This window comes from Centrocercus urophasianus, unplaced genomic scaffold (assembly GCF_019232065.1).
Source record: "Centrocercus urophasianus isolate 14NV4802_14NV808 unplaced genomic scaffold, USGS_Curo_1.0 seq_16, whole genome shotgun sequence".
In the NCBI taxonomy this organism is placed as follows: domain Eukaryota; kingdom Metazoa; phylum Chordata; class Aves; order Galliformes; family Phasianidae; genus Centrocercus; species Centrocercus urophasianus.
The window spans coordinates 43,816,473-43,837,696 of NW_024884711.1; the positions used below are offsets into that span (position 1 = coordinate 43,816,473).

The 21,224-nt window shown below is 41.8% G+C and overlaps 1 protein-coding gene across 8 annotated transcripts in view; it reads right to left on the bottom strand.

Annotated features, from left to right (window-relative positions):
- The window catches only part of CRHR2 (corticotropin releasing hormone receptor 2), a 132,396-nt gene that overhangs the window by 10,972 nt on the left and 100,200 nt on the right, over nt 1–21,224 (bottom strand). For all 8 annotated transcript variants that reach the window (XM_042817072.1, XM_042817075.1, XM_042817078.1 and 5 more), the window contains 3 exons: nt 17,108–17,180; nt 4,444–4,529; nt 1,340–1,475 (listed from right to left, as the gene is read on the bottom strand). In XM_042817072.1, the coding sequence (XP_042673006.1) occupies nt 1,340–1,475; nt 4,444–4,529; nt 17,108–17,180 (295 nt within the window). The remainder of the gene's footprint in view (nt 1–1,339; nt 1,476–4,443; nt 4,530–17,107; nt 17,181–21,224) is intronic.

Below are 21,224 nucleotides of genomic sequence, written 5' to 3' on the forward strand. Positions count from 1 at the left end.
CTGGGTGTCAAATGGCCCCACATGCTCTTGTGGGGGCAAGTGCATCACTGGATTGCTTACATTCAAGTGAGCTGCAGTGCTCTGAGGAATCAATTGACTGCACCTCTCTAATGACTGCAAAGATTGTAATGACTGTAATATAAGATTAGGTGACAACATGATGACATTTTCATTTTTAAACCCATGAGCAGAGTCCCATTTCTTCTGTTTTCAGCAGTGGTCTGCAATTATTGCCACCATAAAGGAGATATTCACCATGCGTCCTTTCTTACGTATGCCTTTGTAATGCTAACAATAAGACAAGCAGTGTAGCAGTTTTTGAGTAATAGAGTTAATTTTAGGGAATGAAAAACATGAGTTGATTCACTGTAAAGGTCTGAAGTCCTTTTGTTTGTTGATTAAAACTGTCACTTTCCTTTTTGACTTTCAATTTCTGGTAGGATGCTCTGTACTTTAAAGCTAAACATGCAGTCAGTAAATACAGTAATCCAAAACTTCTGGTTTCCAGAGCCTTGGATTTGGCTTGACAGCCTGTGTACTGTACATTTGAATTGATATTCTGGGCATCAGAGTGTTTGCTCCTGTAGATATCATAAGTAAAATATTAATAACAGCAATAATTCCACTCCTGCTGAAGAGAATCTTCAAGCAGAAACAAGGTTATAGAACACACCTAAGCAGAGATAAATGGCTGAACATAACTTAATGGTCTCAGCCACCTTGCCTTTTTTATGGTATTTTTTTTTACCAGATTCAGAAAGCTGGGACAATTACCTTCCACTGTGTTTTACATACTGGCAGAAATCCTCTAAAATTCAGTGGAAGGAGGAAATAGAGTACAGCTATTCATAGAGCTGGTTAGTCTGGTGCTGCAGGAGAGCTGGAGTGGGAGCTGGGTAATATGGAAGACATCCTTAATGTCTTAATCAAGTATCCCCAACAGGCAGGGGCTGTTTTCCTTTGTTTTGGAAACATCTAGTTTAAATCTCAGCTCAATCTGTGAAGAGAGAGGCAGTTTGGAAGCATGACTCATCATCCTCTCTGAGACAATTCGTGATGGGATGAAACATTATCTCTGTGCTGATTTTAGATGGGGCTGTAGCTATAGAGTGAGCACAGTGCTGATAAGGGAGGTGAATGAATCCCTCTGGAACACACCTGGGAGATCTCCACTCCATGAGATATGCTGTATACATCTATTAAGTAAGCATAAATAACAAAGCTGAGTTCTTTTCAACTGTAATCGTTTGCCATGTAATTAATTGCTGTAAGGTGGTTGAAAAGCACTAAGGATCCTTTTAGCAGTAGCCAATACCCAAATATAAAATTGTCCTCCTACCTGAAAAGACTGCAGAAATGAATTGAAGTAGATGAAGACAATTTGGGAAATGTCATCTTCACCAGGGTTGACGAAGAAAAGCATGTATGTGATGCCTAGCAGAGGCAGAAGAACTAAAGTTGCTTTGACTGCCTTCCTGTTGGGAGAAAATAACCACCAGTGAACACAGGAGAGAACCATGCTTGTTACCTGACATTATACCACTCTGTAACGACACAGACCTAAAAAATCCAGTCCTTTAATGAGGAGAGAGCACAAGACACAGAGCAATTCAGAGGGAAGTACCTACATTAGCTGGAGGGGGAACTTAGGTGCCTGCTTAAGTTATTCAGCACCTCGTCGTGTTGAACACGGGGTAGCTGAGAAGAAACAGAAGGACGTCCTGAGACACAGCTACTCAGTTCTGTCCAATATGTACAGTCACAAGAGAAAAGAACCATTTTCAGATAGGCATTCACATGTAAAATTCTGCCCAGTGTTTAACACAGGTGTTCAGAGTTGGGGCACACAAGTACTCCCAGTAGAAAGCTCCATTTTCCACCAGAAAGAGCTGTGATGCAGTGGCCACAGGCTGCCCAGGGAGGTGGTGGAGTCACCATCCCTGGAGGTGTCGTAGAGCCATGGAGATGTGGCACTGAGGGATGTGGGCAGTGGGCACGGTGGGGATGGGCTGCTATTGGACTTGGTGCTCTTAGTGGTCTTTTCCAACTTTCAGGATTCTGTGGCTCTCAGAGCATGCTGCTGAGGCATTTTCTAAGGGCAGCAGTAGAGGTCTCTATTTGCATAATGGCCAAAGAACTTGAGCATTTGCCCAGGAGGACAGCCAAGCTGTGGACACTTCTTGGCCTCCATCTACAGGAATAGGCCTGAGGTTCAAGACCTTATTGTGGGATGCAAGGTGAAGGCTCCTGGAGCCCTCAGGCAAAGGGCAACACAAGTTCAGCACAAAAGACTGGATTGAGTTTAGCAGGGAGAAGGGAAAAACCATCAGCCTTCACTTTGAAACCAGGAGTGAGCATGTGAATTGTTTCTGACCAGTGCTGGATGACCTGAAGAAGTGTTCTGGGAAAGCCTTTGTCTTCCAATCCTCTTTGTCCCCTGAACAAACTGAAATCTTTTTTACACCCTTCTTTCTCTCTCTACTTCCTCCAGGCAGTTTCCGTCCTATCTCCATGACAATTAGGCTGAAGGCAAGTGAGTGAGCCCTTATACCTCAGGAGGATAACTGATAAATCCTGCACCTGGCCAGGACTGCCAAGCAAGACCTGCCTTATGCCCACCTTTTGATTCTGTCTGGAGTGTAAATGCTCGCTCTGCAGCATCTGTATCCTCAACAGAGTGGTTTAGGGCCATCTTACAATAACAGATGTATGGTGCACATTGAAGCATAAGTTATTATTAATAGAATTATCAGAGGCTAATCTTTCTTTTTGGGGCTATAACAGTGCCTTGGGATGCTACGAGCAGAACAGCCTCATTCTGTAAAATACTTTGCAAGCACACACAACACATTTTGCTAAGTCTCTGCAGATCTCTTACAGATAGTAAGGCTGTAAGAGATGGATAAAGACAGGTAGGCAAACAGGGGAGCACAAAAACACTACCAATATCATGAGACAGCAGTGGTCTTAACAAACTACCTGCCACACTGCCACACTACTTATTACTTGCTTAACAAATGTTAAGCAAGGCTTGCTCCAGGTTCCAGGAATCCAAAAGGTTCCTATTTCAGCTGTGAAATAGAAGATTCACCAACAGAGCTTGTAGTGTGGATATCATCTGTTCAAGGACAAAGGCAGTTACTTTAGATTGCCTCCAAATCTAATATCTCTAATCCCTGCCAACTGCAGCAGGGAGTACAATATAATGAGATTTGAATTGGTGCTGGGTAGGGCTTATTTTTTGGTGTACTTTTTTTTTTTAAACGCTAACTTCAGTTTCATGGCATCAGCTTTGAGCACGAAAAAAGGATTCTTTTTTCCCCCTTTCATTTCTCGTGAAATGCACAGAGAAGAATGTGAGCAAAGGAATCAGAGCACTGCATTAATTTCACGTTTGTCCCCAGGCCCAAGACAGGAGTGAAAGAAAGCAACCAGGTAGAAAAACAAAATTCCATTACTGCTGAACTGCCTCTGAAGTCAAGAGCAGGCTGATTTGAGGACATCAGAATTCAAGCCTCAGTTTGATGCACTGAGATTTTGTCTAGAAATGATGTTATGGACAATATTACCCCACAAAAACGGTGCTATTTCTCAGAGTGATAACCTGTCTGTCCATAAATGATCCAAAACACTGGCCCATTTGGCAAGGCACTACAGATGGCAATAGAGGAAAGGTACTCAGCGTCTCCTCATTTCTAAGAATTTTCTTTTGGGACTGTTGGGGTCTGATCTAAGTTCACAGCACTGCCAGAGGGGCCAGGCTGCCTTCCTTCTGCTGTGTTGTGCTAAACATCCCCATCCTTCTCTTTCTGACACACTGTTTGAGAGGTGGCATGGTCAGCCAGCCCTGGGAACTGCTCTGTCTAAGAAGGAATCCCATAAACTGGTAGTTGATGGTTGGAGCCCTGATGCAGCCCACTGAGTGGTTACACTAATGCTGGTGCCAGCTGAAGGAAAGAGCACTAACAGCCTTCTGTCCCACACTCAGCACTAAAAAATATAATTAAACTCTACGCATGTGCACAGTAATCAGCAGTAATACTGCTATTGATTACAGATATGATATGAATGCTTTGCAGGCTCTGTTTTTCTTTAAATCCTGGCTCTGTTAGAATCTTATTATGAATGTAGATCTTAATATGCACACACACGTGATTTACTGGGAAGTCTTGACACTGCATTGTTCTGCATCTACAAAGCCGGAGCCTGGGATAGAGATCTAGAAGGGACAGAACACTTTTCCACTGATCCACCATATTAACTAAATAAATGGTCTAACCCTCACTGTCATGACATATTTATATAAGACATATACTTGTGGGACGAGAAGGACACCCTCTGAGGTCACAGTGGCATCTGGAAAGACAAACATGGGACAAGGACAGGATGGGCAAGGCAGTTCTTTGCTACCAAACAAGGAGCAAGAAGCACCAGCTGACTTACCTGTACTGTATTGTTTCTGAAGTGGTTGAAGCTCTCAGCTTTGTCATTAAAATTCTAACTATGTTAAACAGAAATACAAAATTGATCTGGAAAAGAAGGAAGAGAGAGGAAAAAGTAAGATCAGTGAGTCAAACAGAGTCTTAAAGGATGATACACCTTAAAAGGCACATTTTGCAGTTCCAATCTGATCAAACGCAGCCACCTGGCTTTATCACCGACTGCAGCAGTTACCAGAAATACCAGATAATGCAGCAAATACCCAACAGTTATTAATCCCTTCAAAAGAGGAATGAACAAAATGGATGACTCCAGCAAGCAGCTTCATTTCCACACCCCTTTACTCCTTCCGTGGGGCCGCGAGGAGGTGAGGGTGGGCTTTGTTTGGCTCTTTGCACTGACTCTGGCTCAGCTCACCCAGGCTCCCTGCATGGTGTATTTGGCAGTTCTATGGTGTGCTGACATCACAGAATCACAGAATCACCCGGGTTGGAAGGGACCTCAAGGATCATGTAGTTCCAACCCCCCTGCCTAGCAGGGCCACCAAACACACACATTTAGATCAGGTTGCCCAGGACCCCGTCCAACCTGGCCTTGAACACGTCCAAGGACGGGGCATCCACAACCTCCCTGGGCAGCCCGTTCCAGGGCCTAACCACTCTCCTTGTAAAGACATGGCAGGCTGTAATGGCTAGGTAGGACTCCCCACACCCAAAGTACAAGACTGCAGTGCAGAAATCCAAATACAAGCTAGTCACACCAGACTCCCATTAGATTCAATGGAGTCTACTCATTGCACTCTACAAGAGACATTTAAAACAAAGCAGATGAATCCCACTTACAAATATGTGGTGGTTTTTTTTGCACTGTCTCTAAAGGTGAGACGATGGATTTATAATTTCCCTTTTTAATCTGCTGAGGCGGGTGATGATTATTTCCATTACAACATCACTGCTGAGAATTGAGATTTGCTCTAATTGCTGTTTTTGCATCTGCTAGCGAGTTTCTTACACAAGTTTCCTCCCAGTGTAAACAGAAAAGAGAAAAAAAAAAAAAAAAACTGAAAAGAAGATTCTGAATTGTAGACTGTGATGTGCAGAGGAATTTGGCACCTAGAAACAAGTTGTGTGTTGCTTCCAGCACAAAGTAGGAAAGCCTGCAACATCCTGATTTGTCTCAAATTTGTTGGCGGAGCACTGTGATAGGGCTGCAGGACAATCATCTCTGGATTGCTGAGGTCACAACCTAAGCTTGTGAGAGAAGATGTTTATCAACATATTTCTCTCTCATTTCCTGAGTCTTGGCATTCTGTAGTCTGTGAACAGAGCGATTCCGACTGACTTCCAACTATTTATGGGCACTGCAGCAGAGGTGCTAATATAAAGGTGTTCTCAAAATATGCTCTTTATTTTCCCCAATGAAATGTGATATATTTCCATGATTACAATATCTTGGCATCCATCAAAGCATTCCCTGTGGTTTACAGTAGTATTATTTATAACAAATGGTGCAGTAAGCACTCAATGGGTGACTGGCAGTGTTGGGAATTTTGTACGTTAAATGCTTGTTAAGTGAGATAGCAAAATGCTGCTCTGAGACCAAAACGTTGCTCTAAGACCACAATATTGCTCTAACAGTCATGTGACATTTTAAGAAATGTTTTTCTTAGCAGAGCAGGGCCATAGGGAGTCCAAGAAATAAATCAAACAGCACAGTTTGTGTACGTGTTCTTACTAGAATTGTCTTTGTTGCATTTCAGAAATTGAAGTCAACTGTTTCTCACTTCAGTCATCAGAGACAGATGCCTCAAATCACTGGTTTGACGTGGATCTTAAACTCTTCACATTTGTGACTGCATCGTCCTTCAGTAACAGAAACATTTGGACTCTACTGAGGGGCAGGAGATGGGGGTCTTCACCCACAGAAAGAAAACCTTTGCCTCTGGAATTGAACTACCAAGTATTGTGGCTCTTCATCAGCTCAGAGTCAGGTTTGGGTCACTTCTATCAAGAAGGCAGAATAGGCATTGATCAAAAAACTTGCCACTTTTGCAGTCATAATGGAAGGTGGCAGATGGAATTATAGGCTCTTAGGCAAGGGTAAGTTTCAAATATGAAGACCAATCACATGGGATTAACATGATGAACTGGACTGGAGAAAGCATTTCAAGTTACAAGAGTTCCAGTTTGACGTGATGTCAGGGAACAGAAATTAAATTGCCAGAGGCTGCCTCAGAAAGATTAGGATTTTTGATCTTCTTTGAAATTAAATTGTGTTGTGTGATTCGTCAGTCCAGAAGGAGAACTGTGAGCAGAAAATTTTGAGGGTTAATTTCACCAGGGATACTCATGCTATCTATATAAATCAATTTTTTATTCCCTCACTCTTTTCCCTAAGCTTCCCCATTCGAGGGCTGTTGAAAGAAACCAGTGCTGACATTCAGAAAAGATGTATTAATACTTCTCACCTAGACTTTCATGTGTGCTTGCCCTGATGCCTGGTGTCAGCTGGCTTGCTTATCTGGCTGGCAGCATTAATGCTGACTGCCAATGGAGGCCACATCAGGTACAGAACTCAGCCACCAGGCATAAATGATGGCACTGTCCAACATAGGTGCTTAGGTGAGGGCTACAGGTGGCACAAACACACATTGACAGCAACAAGAATGCAGATACATCAGTGCTCAGTGTAAAAGGTTGCCCAGGTGTCAGAGGAAGGTATGCTAGGGCCTTTTTAACATTTACTGGCAGGGAGGAACAGTGAGGCCTGAACAGGTTTTGGGAAGAAATAGTGTTTGGGCTTGAAAGAGTTACCCACACAAAGTCATCCATCCAAATTGATATTTCACATCATTTAGGGGCATCCCACCTGAGTCTGGATGGAGTGAACGTGGCTGTACCTCCTGAGGGTCTGTGACACTATGCTATATGAAAGCTTCTAAAATGTTCAGTGGTGCCAACACCAAGGCTTCCTTTTTGCCTCCACTTGGATTTCATTGGGAGGTCTTTAAGAGCTGGAACAGGACAACATCAGAGTTCAGCAAGCAGAAAACTGCAGGACAAAAGATGCAAGTGGGTAACATTGAAATACTTTTTTTTCAGGTTTTGCCTACCAGAAGCACACTCAATTGTGTTCCATTTTAACGACTGCTATTAAAAGACCATTACAGCAGGACATGTGGCTCATTTGCACCTATTAGTAGCACTCAGAGGTCTAATGTGAAGATAGATTTTCAACACGTAATCAGATGGATTTTACGATCCATGTGTCTGCGGTGGATCTCATACCACAGCTCACAGGGATGAAGTTAATCTGTAGTTTGAGTTCATTCTGGAGAGAAGACAATCTGAGAACCAAACAGGGAACAGAGTGCTGCACATAGCTCAGAGTGGAAATCTTTGAAAGGAAAATGGAGCTGTTTTCTCAGCTGGAGCAGAACCACACTTTCTAGTGACTACCTGAATGAGTCTGATTTAGAAGCATGGAACGTCAAGTCTCTGGTGTTTATTCCGTGTACATTTATGTATATACACAGTAGCATCTCAAAGGAGAAAAGAGCTTACCACTGCAAAGTGAGTTTTCCTAGAGAAGAGCCTCTGTACTGCATCCAACTAAGTACACAATTATCTGTTAAGGACTTTTTTTGTTATTACTGCATTTCTGTATCAACACATGAATTTCTCTCCAAACTGGGCAGCTCTAGCAAAGCGCACACATCGATTCTGTTAATGGAGGCTGATGAATGGATATTTAAGGGAAGCAGTGATGACAGCCAGCGCATCCTTTTTATTCATCTTTAATCTGATTTGATATTCTTATTCAGTTCTGCTTATATAACACATTTTCTGCTTCATAATGGAAAAGAGAATTAAGGATTTTTCCCTTGATATGCACTGGCAGATAAAATCAATCCAAAGGCAAGATCCGGAATATAGCATAAAAGAACTTATTTCTTATTCTCTCACTGTTATTTGTGGTGTGCTAAGAATATCCTTATTGCTGGAATAAGACCCTCTCCAGTTACAGCTGGGAAAGAAGTAGCTTTCATTACTTGCCAGGACTTTGGAGGTTTCTTGTTTCCTTTCCCGAACTGGGATGAAAATTCCGAGCTCAAGAATAGTTTTATAAGTCAGTGATCCAGAAAGCACTTGGATCACCTGCTTTGGCAGAGATCGATTTTAATCTGAATTTTTAAACCTGGAAGGCCTTTTGAACCAACATAAACTTTACAGTGAGAGATTTTTGGTTATTAAAAACGTACAAAAAAACTGAATTTCCTTCCACTCAAATTCCATTTGAATGGAAATTCAGCTCCCTCAGAGAGATGAAATAGCCAAAGTATTCCAAGCAGCATAAAAGAGTACAAAGGCTTCTTTGCAGTTTTCATTAAAATCAAGAACTTAAATGCAAAGTCGTTATGCTCTTCTTCCCTTTTGAGAGCTTAATGGGCAGCTAGCGTTGATTTTCCTCATTTCTGTTGGGCTTCTTATTTTATGCTTTGCAGAAAGCTTGTATTTCTAGGCTTCCCAGAATGCTTGCTCCTCCTCCTCACTCCCAGGGAATGTAAATAATAATCTACTTAGCCTTTGCGTTTTTGTGCAATGTGGTAAAATCCCCTCCAGCATTAAGTAACCCAAATTGGCAGCAAAGCAGTCATCTTAGCTGTCATCCTGACCTCAAAGGAAAACTCTGCCAGTTCATGCCTCTTTTTAATTGTTCTGTCACACTGTCCTGACATGATTCTCAGAGAGGCCTCTTATTACTGGAGTTCCCCTACTGGAGGTCGTGGTCACTATAATGTCTTCTTTTGGCATGCAGCAAAATGATGGAAAATGCATTCTGATCAGAGATGTGACTAAGAGGAGCAAGACATGATACAGTGGATAGTTAGGAACAGGGAGTCAATGAATGAGTCTCCCTATTATAGCAGTGAAAGACCAATGCTTTGGGCATGCACAACAGGACTGCATGCATCTTGAAGATTGTGTAGGATAGAATGGAGTTTTGGTGGGGAAAAGAGAAGGTGGTCGATGAATGGCTAATTCCCTACCTAATGTCTTGTGTTACACATGAGCACACAGAGCCCTGTCTTCATCCATGCTTTGACCTAACATCAAATCCAACTCCAGCTGCAGTCAGGATTACACCAGCTACTGCTAGAGCCCTGCATCACACATGAGATGCCCAGTGCCTTTTTACCAATCTTATAGCCCTCATCTGTGATCCTCACCCTACTCTTCCAGGACACCTGCCTGCCCTGAAATATGTCATATTCAAAATGTTTTGTTAAAGGAAAACACTGTAGGACTCTTACAAGTCAAGACACCCACCATGAGATCTCTAAGTCACGTAACTCAACAAAGCTTCTCTCCAGCTGTTTCATTTGGCAAGCCAGGAACACACTGAATGTTGTAACACCAGGAAATAAATATAGCAGTAAAAACAACAATGGCACACAAACAAAAAAAAAATAAAAATCAATAGGAAAACTGAAGTCATCAGGTTTTTAGAAAAAGCAAAAATGAAATGAATGCAGATGCATTAATAGATGCAGTGTTTCTTTATAGTAAGTGTTAATTCCATCCTGACCTGACTGGAACCATATCATAGAATCACAGAATGGCCTGGGTTGAAAAGGACCTCAATGCTCATCCAGTTCCAACCCCCTGCTGTGTGCAGGGTCACCAACCAGCAGCCCAGGCTGCCCAGAGCCACATCCAGCCTGGCCTTGAATGCCTGCAGGGATGGGGCATCCACAGCCTCCTTGGCAACCTGTGCCAGTGCCTCACCACTCTCTCAGTGAAAAACTTCCTCCTCATATCTAACCTAAGCCTCCCCTGTCTCAGTTTAAAACCATTCTCTCTTGTCCTACCTCTATTAATGACAGCCCCTCAACAACCAAATCACCCCCCATCACATTAGAGATGACCAAAATTATATGAATGACAGCCTAAAACACTGGCATATTGCTGTGAATGTTCACCTGGCAGTTGCTCAGGCTGCAGAGGCTCAAGGTGTTATCTGAACAGACTCAAGAGAGTCTTTCTTCAAAGGGTAACCATCCAACACAAATGATGAAATCTGATTTCCCAACTTGAAAGGATGCTGAATACAAGGAGACACCTGACAGGATGAATTTCAGATAGATTTTTCTGGGCAACTGCTTCTGGTCAAGTTTATCAGCTGTAGAACATGTCTCACAAACAGAATTAGAAATTATAGGAAGAGACACTGTGAGAGTGGATGCAGTATTGCACGCATTGATTTTTGTTCCTGAGGGCACTACTGACTCTAGAGCTGCAGAGCTTAAACATCAGGAACAAAGAAACAGCAGTAATGACAGAATGGGTGATAAATTCAATCAAATCAAATTAGCATTTTATCTCCATCCTAAGGGTGTCCTTATGGGTATGTTAGCTATGAGCGCATGCTTGCAAACCAGTGAAAATGATGACAAATGTCTTGTAAGAGAAACTCAGATATGTCACAAGTTTGCAAGGCATGAACTACAATCATCTTAGCATTGGAAGAACTAGAAATTTGTAGAGAGAAGGAAATTAAAAAAAAAAACTCATTAGGAAAACTAATCAACAATCCAGGGGCTGAGAAAAACCATACACTAGTCAATAAGAAGAAGGGAAAAAGAAAGACAGATCAGTAATAATAAAAAGTAATAATAAAAAGAAGAAAAATCCTCAGTCTCAGAACACGATGTTGAATTGCAAGCAGGAGTGAGAAAAGTCAATGGAAAGTAATAAAATATTCAGAGAAGCAATTATATTAGTAATAAAGACGTTTGTGAAGAACTAGGAGATGCTTTTCAGAGAAAGAAAACATGAAATGCATATAGATGCATATACAGGTGCAGGGCTTCTGCAATTAAAGTGATAAACTGAGACACAGGATGGGAAAAAACATTGAGTCAAATCAAACAGCTATTATAAACTGTTGCATTGAAACATCCTTTGCACCAGTGGGAAATATCCTCTCAAGTAAATTGTTTAAATTGTTACTATTCCTTTACATCTATTGGAAGATGGGTCGTGTATGCCATGAACTTGATTATTCTAGCTTAGATAAATTAGTGGTAATATACAATGATTTGGTAATTGGTGGTAATTACAGTTGTTAAAGGGGAGGAATGACCTGGTTTGTGAAGTCCTCTGAAAGAGTGAGCATGGAGACATGGGAGATCCTACTGGTAGTCAGGTTCTGGAAGGAACTCAGCATTTCTCCAAAGGCTCCTTTAGAAACCTGGCTTAGTTTGGATGGAATAGCATCACATAAAAAGTACAAGAATGAAAATGCAGGAAGGTATAATCTGTTTTCTCAGTGGAGAGAGGCCAGCAGTGGATTTATGCTATTCAGTGTAGACCTACAAAAGCGAATGAGGAGCAGGCTGACAGGATATTAAGCTACTCAGGATAGCAAAAACAAAAGCTGATTGCAAAGAGTTGTACAGGGACTCACACTATTAAGTGAATCGTGACACACAAAACCACATGACATAAAGTTAAATGCAATGGGGAAGTAAAGCAATCAACTTTATACAAAGAATTATGAGCTCTGGGTATTTTAATTAAAGAAAGAAATAAGCTAATTCCCTGAAAATCTCATCTCAGTTCCCCGTAGCACTCAAGAAAAGAAACAAAACTTGTTTGGAATTAGAAAGAAAGAAAATAAAACAGAGAAGATGCTGCTACAAAAATCCATTGGCGAGGTTGAGTACTGTGGCAAACTTTGATCACACCCCCAAAAATCACAGCATGGCTGGGGTTGGATGGGACCTAAAGTCCATCCAGTCCCAGTCTCATCAGACCAAGTTACCCACAGCCCATCCAGCCTGGCCTGGGTTACCTCCAGGGACAGGCACCCACAGCTCTCTGGGCACCAATGCCAGTGCCTCACCAACTTCATAGGAGCAAATTTCTTCCTAATGCCCAATCTAAAGCTCCCATCTGTTAGTTTTAAACCCTTCCCCCTTGTCCTATCACTACACCCCCTGACAAAACTTGCTTTCCTGTAGGCTCCTTTAAGTACTGCAAGGCTGCTACAAGGTACCTGCAAAGCCTCCTCTTCTTCAGGTTGAATAGCCCTTGCTTTCTCAGCATGAATGCTAAATCATTGTTAATTAGCACATCACAAAGACCACGTGTCAGCTGTTTCCTGGTCAAGATCGTTCTAAGGGTGAGCCCATTTTCTTAAGGGGCATTTCATTCTTCTACAGCATCCAGGGATCTCAAAGCACATCATAAAGGAAGAAAAATGTCTTTAGGTTTGCTTTATGGCTGGAGAATCTGAGACCTAGAGCAGCAATGTCACTTCATGAAGACCAAATAGCTGTTCAAGTTGAATGTAACATTTGAAAAAATCCTAATCATTTGAAATGCCTGTTTGAAAAACTGAAAATGTAACAGGCTTAGCTCTGAGAAGCATCACAGTGTGGTTCACATCTGGGGTCAGTGCACAACAACTGCTAATGAGAAAAAATGCAGCTCAGTTAGCCATCCCTGGAGCCTGTTTGCTGAGGCTCTTCCTCCAGTCTTGCCGTGTTTTCATGATTCACCAGCTCTTCGACAGGAATTACATTTACAATTGCATGTAAGTAATGCATTTTTCTTAATAAATTCATGCTGACATTCAATTCCCTGGCATGCATTTCCAGCCCTTTGCCCCTTCTTTACTTTGTGACAGGGATGTACGATGAAAACTTGCTTATGCCATTCTGAGGAAAGATATCGTAGTAATAACACTAAAAAATAACAATTAAAAAAAAAAAACACTATTTTGAACAGAAAATAACCAACTGTGTCATTTTCCAGTGTTATCAGAAATTGAATCTGAGCACTGAATGGCTCAGTCTCTCCCGGGATGCGTTGAAGCCAATGTGCAGTCAGGAATTAAACAATGGAGAATGACTGAGGACATTTTCTACTTCACAATCTTTGTCACAGGTTCCTAGGATCAGAATTCTTATCCAGCCTCCTTTGTCTCTGAAACTGTTTTAATGCAGGTCAACGTTGAAGTTTCTTCTAAAGAAATCCATCGAACAAATGCCTTCTGCATTGTTCAAAGTCCTCATACACTGAGACATAACAAAGTAATATGGTTTAACGATGAACTTCAGGACAGTCAGCATGATCAAAAAGGCTCTATTCTCAGCCAACCTAAATTTTCCCCAGTAATGATCAGATCTGTTCCTTGGTGTTGTGCTTTCTTGGACCGCAGCAGTCCAGAGCATAGAGACAAACGAGAGATCAAAACCAGCGGAAACAACATTTGACAGATGAAATCCCATCTTTTAAAGAGGCTCAGAATCTTTAAAAGTACTTTTCATCCCTGTGGAACTGAGAATATTTATCAACTCCAGTCATATTGTTCTGAAGGACGTGATTTGGTGGGAAATACTGGTGGTAGGTGGACGGTTGGTCTGGATGATCTCGGAGGTCTTTTCCAACCGTAGTGATCCTATGATTCTGTATTGCCATGGGCTGGTATAATGATCCCTCTTGAAGAATACGATTCTGGTTTTGCCTAACAAGTGACCAGAACTCAGCTGAGCTGTACACCGGGCATTTGGCTCTCAACTAACCAAGAAATACAATTATCTGCATTAGTTAAAGCTTCCTTCTCTGTGTGTGAAACCAATTTTAATGGCCACAGGCTGAGTGCTTGCATATGGACATATAATTTAATGGACTTTTAAGATTGAGCCCTCATTTGGAAATAACATTGATTTCTTCTAGTAGCATTTATATCTCCTTATCTTCCAGCTCTAGGATGGCTCTCTCTCAGAATTAATCCTGGATGTTCTTTTGTAAAACATGAAGCTCAGCCTACCCAACAATTTTAATTCTTCATTAGATCAAATCCAACTTGTAGCTGTAACGAGGTCAGGGGCAGAGCTGTGTTGTTTTTAAAATCTTTGTGCCCTGCATTTCTAATGGCCACTTTTCAGTTACAGGAAGAGAAAAGCAAGCAGCTGGATGCAGTGCTTTGCTCCCATATATGATAAGGCAGAGGAAGAGGTAACATGTTTGACTGTGTTACCATGGCTCATGGCAGACACTAAATTTCAGTGGTTTCATTTCAGTACTTCTCACAGCATCCTTGAAAGTGTGAGTAACTCCAAGGACACTAAGTAGGCTGCGTCCAAAGCAGGGTGGTCAGCAGAGTGAGGGAGGGGATCCTGCCCCTCTGCTCTGTGCTGTGAGAGCTCACCTGGAGCACTGCACCCAGATGTGGAGTCCTCAGTACAGGAGAGATGTGGACCTGTTGGAGTGTGCCCAAAGAAGGGCCACGAAAACGATCCCAGGGATGGAAACCTCCCTAAAAGGACAGGCTGAGAGAGCTGGGGCTGTGCAGCCTGGAGAAGGGAAGGCACCAGGGAGACCTGAGAGCAACCTGTCAGTATTGAAAGGGGGGATGTGAGAAAGTGGACAGACTCTTCAGCAGGGTCTGTTGCGATAGGACAAAGGAAAATGGTTTCAAGGTAAAAGAGGGGTGATTTGGATTGCACATAAGGAAGAAGTTCATTACAGCAAGAGTGGTGAGGAACACAGGTTGCCCATAGAGGTGGTGGTGCCCCATCCCTGCAGACACTCAAGGTCAGGCTGGATGGGGCTCTGAGCACCTGATGGAGCTGTGGGTGTCCTTGTTCATTGCAGAGGAGTTGGACTACATGACCTTTAAAGGATTCTTCCAGTTCAAAAGATTCTGTGATTCTAAGTGATGCTTGAATCATTATGTACAGTTTAACTTGCATAACAAGCACAACATGAGCCTGTCAGCTTGCTTTAACACATTGTAAAGCCACTCATCCTTAATTACAAACACAAGACTTAACAGTTATTTAAAGAAAAGCCAAAAACCACAACACATTTTGGTAATCAGGGCTGTACTGTGACACAAGTTTTCAGATTCACCTTTCAGAACACATTTGCAGAGAGCTCCTTCCCCCACTCTGCAGTGCTTTCTGATGGGAGGAAGCATGAGGAAAATAAAGAAAGGGCTTCATCTTGCTGCTCCCCACCCCACTGTACAATTACTGTTGATGGCTTATTAGTGCTTTAACTAGAACTCAAGTGCAAAGCAATGTGGAATGGTTTAATAGGTCAGGTTGGTTGGTTGGTTGGTCACTAGCTCGCTAGCTATGGGGAGTGCTCAGGATTTGGTTTGGTTATCAGTTTGGATTAAAGGGTTTTAAGGGCTGCTCTAAATTACAGGCAGAGCAAATGGTCTGTATAGACAGAGCCTTCAACTGTTCTTTCATTTGTCATTCCTCTCTGGTGCCATTATGCAGAAAGGGCTATTTGGTGATTCTTATGATTCTGATCTACCTATGGTAGCCACCAGCAGTGACATGCAAGGATTTTACAGATCTCGTGGATTTCTAGAGAGACACAAAGGATCTATGGTACATTCACAGTTCAGACTACTAGGCCATGATGTAAAAACGAAATGTTTTGAATACTGCAGGACTGCTAATTTGCATTATTTAAATAGGATTTGCATGCGAGTTAGTCTCCGTATCAGTGAGTTCACTTACAATTATATTGCGCGTCACCCCAAATATATTTCTCACTGTAAAGAATTTTTACATAAAAGCAGACCTTTTTTCTCTTTCCAGCTACATGCAGTGTGATCTATTTGCCTCATCTTAACAGTTAATTCAGCAATTAACTTTCCTACATCCAGGTTAGGAAACAATTAGATTAGTAGCTGGCATCCTAGGCAACAGAGAAGTTCATGCAGAATCACATGAAAAGCACAGACCTGACAAGGTGAGAACTCAAGGCTTAGCTTTGAAAAAGCTTTTTAACCTTGAAGAAGCTCTGAGGCATTTATACCTACTCCATGGAGGCTGGAGCAGCATTAAGGACAGTTACAACCTTTTTTGGTGCCCTAAGTGAAAGGGAATCCACTGAGCCTGGCAACTTTGCCAGGACATCTGTCTTCTTCCCAATTGGCTCTTACTGTGGTAAGAAGATTTGCTTTTCTCCATATTGTCCTTTCTAATAGTGTTGATCTTGCCCATCCACACGAAGTACGTCCTGGGAAAGCATCTGTGTTTTTATGTTGAAGGTCCAGAACAGTTTCTGAGTAAACTTCCTAACTTCTCTGCCTGCTGTTGGTTGGCACAGAGGACAGAGCGCTGGCTACACAGACAAACAGCCTTCAATTGTGTGCAGCTCTGAGAAGGAAAGTTAAAGTATGAAGGCCTACAGATAAATACACTGCAATAATGGGGATAGAGGAGATGCAGATGACTGCACAAGGAAATGCAATTCCTTACCACAATTGCTACTTTTCTTTAATCAGTGTGCAGGATGGAAGTGATCTAGTTCTCAAGAGCCTCAAGTGGAGAACAGATGTTATCGCATGCTTACTGTTTTTGAATGTGCTTCCTTGCTACACCTCATAAGATTCTACAAAGGAATGCAAGCAGCATTACAAAGGAGGAGAGAAGAAGCCCTGAGGTCAAGGAAACAACCAAAAACAGATGGCAGCAATTTTTGACGTGCAGTGTTAGCTACCAAGGTGAAGGCGCTTCACCTTGTTTGTGTCTTATTGTATTTGAAAGTACAAGTGGAACTTCACAGGTGCTTGTGAAATATCCCTCAATGGGACGACATGGCAGTGTCCTTCCACCCACATAAATCCTTACCAGAAGAACAAGAATCACTGGCCCTTGATATATGTAGTCGATATATTTCCCTGGCTCTTTTCCAAACCAGCATCTGTAAGAAACAAAACAAATGAGAAAGCTGTTTATAAAAGGAATGAAGGTAGATTGTAATATCAAGGACACAGTGAGATACGTTACATTCTAACTTCTTTAGTTATGTATATAATCATCAGTGATGGAGTTTTCTGTTACAAGGCCTTCTTTTGTTTTGGACACAGGTCTCAGCTCCACTTTCCCACCCCATCAGAAAATTAATGTTCCAACTATTGTTTTGATCACTGTCTATATAACTGTTTCCAAGAAAAGTGAGAACCCACTATCAGAGGACACAAAAGATGTAACCTTCTGGGTTTGACAGGGATGAAAGAGATTATTTTTAAGGAAGAAGTCTGTTACTTGTTGCAATGCCCACACACCCTTCAAAGAAAGCTATTATGTCAAATGTGTCTCAAGTTGCAAGGAAATAATGTCTAAATAAGGTATTGGATGAATATGCATTTCATCCAGCTGGCTTTGAACCAAGCTGGTGAACACCAAATTCAGCACTTAATACAAAGAAAAAAAAGCTAGCAAACACCTGATCCAACATTACTAAAAGGGAACGAACTTGGGTTAAATGAAACCACAAGTAAACCACAGGAACAAAGTTCAGGCACAGACTCAATGATTTACAGCATTACATTGTCCTTGGTGTAGTTCTGTTGCAGACCAGACAACAGCCAACTCCCAGACAATTCAAGGGAACAAATCTGGAGTTGTTATGATCTAGAGAATCTCCCCAGCAGTCCACAGGCTACTCAGACCATGTTTGAACTGGTCCCACTAGTGACTTCAGGTTCAACTGATTTAGTACTACAGACACGGCCACAAAGTCTGGATACTGGTTCCACCAAGCAGGGACAACTTTGCTGCCATGATGCCATAACGCCTTAAGGCTTATGTTATTGCAGCTCCAAATCTTGTCCCTTAGGAAGTAGGTTTTGGACTCCAAGTGTACAAGGGCTCTTTCTCTTTGTGAACGTTACACTAATCTGCAAAAATGATGTCTTCTCTGCATTAGTCTTGTCACTAAATATAAGGCTGGTGGGGCTGGAAACACGAAAACAAGGGCAGTTACTGAGCCAAGAGGACCACTGATATGGATGCAGATCTGCACTTTTACAAACATGAAAGATGTATTACTTGTTGCTTCCACAGTTCGCAGTCTATAAGACTCACAAGTCAATAAAACAAGCAAAGAGGCAGCTCAAATGGAAACAATTTCACTCAGACAGTGCCCCAAAGCCTATCTTTCTCCAAAAGGCATTGCTTGCTAAAACAGAAGGAACTGTTTGCTCACTGCAAAATGCTCTTACCAACGTGAACCCACAGAAACGTTGAGATACGCAGTAGGTTTCTAGGAACACAATTCAGTACCACAAAACTGGCTGCTTTTCTGTAATATTTTAAGGTTCAAATGAATGATGGGCTTTGAATATTTTAGAGGTATAAAACACATCTGTTATTCCCTGGTTCACTGACTGCAAATTAGTGTAAATTGATAATTTTGCAACTAATCTCCCAAAATCTGGCAGTAAGAACGAGACTTGGAATAAAGTACTTTCTGCAGCCAATTTCTCTTCCAAGAAGAATCCCCAAGGCAGCTTTAATAGAATGAAACTTTTTTTTTTTTTTTTTTTTTTTTTTGGATTAGAGAGATGGAAAGAAATGACAAAAAAAAAGAAGTGTAAGATATGCCAAGGCAGGAAACGCAACTCTCCAGAACTTGGATTTGAGAGATGTTTTTGAAGGGCATTTTGAGGCAACTACTACAGATTGCCTGAAAATTGTAGAACCAAAAGCTAATAAGGAGTTTCTAGGAAGCTGGCTATTCTAGCAGAAGAATTCAAATGGGACCAATAAGAGACTGAGACATGGAGCAGGACTCTGTGGGCTAGAAGAAATCCAAAGAAAATCTGGAAGGGCGCTGGTAGAGCACAAAACGAGGTTACAGAGCAAAGGCTGCTCACTGCTCTCTGGAATTCAAGTATTGCTTAACTGCAAGATCATACTGAAGAGATAATACTAACATTTACTGTCTGAAGCTCAGTATGAGACCAAAGTTGTATTGAAATAACAATGTATATATAAACACGTCCACAAAATTTGAGGGAATCAGGTTGTTGCCAAAGTAGGCTAATACAACACAGGCAAGCTTGACTTTCCAGATTCCTTTTGTAGTCAGTAGAGAAAAAAAGATACAGAAAGCTTTTCTAGGATGGTATTCACCTTGTTATGCTATAATTAGGCTATATTTTTAGTCTGCAATATAAACATTTCTAATCTGCCCATTAAATCAGCAGAGTGAGGACAGAGGATAGGTAAGTGCTGGTGACACTACACATATCTACATCTATTTTGCTGTACTTCATGCCTTCAGTCTAACTTAACAGACTGAGGCCTTAGCTGGTGTGTTGCAGACTGTCTGCCATCTTAACTCTTGCTCCAAATCCAACATAAGCGCTTATTCTTACAGTAAAACCTGCACTACACGTTTCTTTAAAACCAAAAAGAGAAATCTAAAACACTGACAATCACACGGTGCATCAGAGTTTTAATCCCAGCTGTGTGAAATTACGTATGTAAAGTCATTTTCTTTTTTCTTTTTAATCTCTGCAAGAATAAACAAACACTCCCTCAATACTGAAGAGCAATTGTGCATTATCTTAATCTTTCAAGCTACTATGAGTTGCATAACATGAACCCCGGTTCAGGATCCAAAAAACTCACATTACAGTTTAAATGAAATATCATGTGCTTGAGAAGATGACTGAATATTTATGACAACTGACAGGCTCTCAGCAAATTCACTTCTTGTTTTGCTCCAGTTCATTCACTTTGCTGAGTCTCCCCTCCATAGACAGTACTACAGACGTGAAAAGCAGGTTTCACTTAATATCCTTTGCCTTATAGCTTAATGCCCTCAACAGCTCTTCATTTACAAGAGTTCTGCCTTTGTGTGTGCATGTTTCAGATCAAAGGAATGCCACCAAAGCATCATGCATAAAGTCTCAGTTTCTCAAGCAGAGTGATGAAGATCAGGAGTCCTGGCCCCACCACTGGCACTAAGGCTCCTGGTCGTTACACCTCACACTACTGTGGGCAGAAGCCAAAAGGACATTCTCAGTGCACAACAGATTTGGAGCAGCTGTGATGTGCAATGAGGTCATCGTGGATGTTTTGCTACAAGCCAGACATCAGCATAAAGATGAAAGCATCCCGAGGCATTTGGTTAAGTTGTCTGGGTCAGCCAAGAAAACCTGGAACCTTCCTGATCAGCAACCATGTGAGCCAAATGATGTATATGAGTTAGAGCACACAGATTTGCCCACGATATGAATTTATATGCTTAAGCTCCATTTCATAATCCACCCAAGACAGAGAGGTTTAGCCTAGAGACTCAAGAGCATCCTAGATACCAAATAAGATTCAGAACAGTGAACAGCATCACTTTGTCCTTCTTGACCTGCTGTCAGTATTATGCATCCTTCTTTCTTTCACAATGCCACGTTGTGATGAATCTGGGCAAGTTACATTTCACTGCTGAAAGGTGGCATATATGCCAACATAAACCTATCATGTCTTCCTTCTGATCTAAGCAAGGTACATCAAAGTGAGATTCTTTAACATTCACACTGCAGGCACGGAGGTGATGGTGAAAGGAGGCAGTGGTACCAGTGATGCAGTGGCTTCTCTATCCATCCATCTAGTGTGCATCATGATCACAGTAAGACAGCTCCATGCTGCCCTGTGCAAGGCAACAACTACAAGGAGCCTGACCATGAGACCCAGAACATTGAAGTCTTACTTACACAGAGAAAAGAAAGTCTGTGAGCATGGAAACTGGGGAAATTTGGTCATCCGAGGCTGCTTGACTTGAACACACAAGGAACAGATTCCAAATGAAGATTTTCTTCCCATTTTGCAACTACATAATGGATTCCCTCATGTGATCACTGCAGACTGGGATGGCATCACACAGAACATTTTTCTTGGTGAAAGAGTGTAGTATGACTGTCAGTATGTGTAACTGCCGGGAACTGGATTATAACCTTCA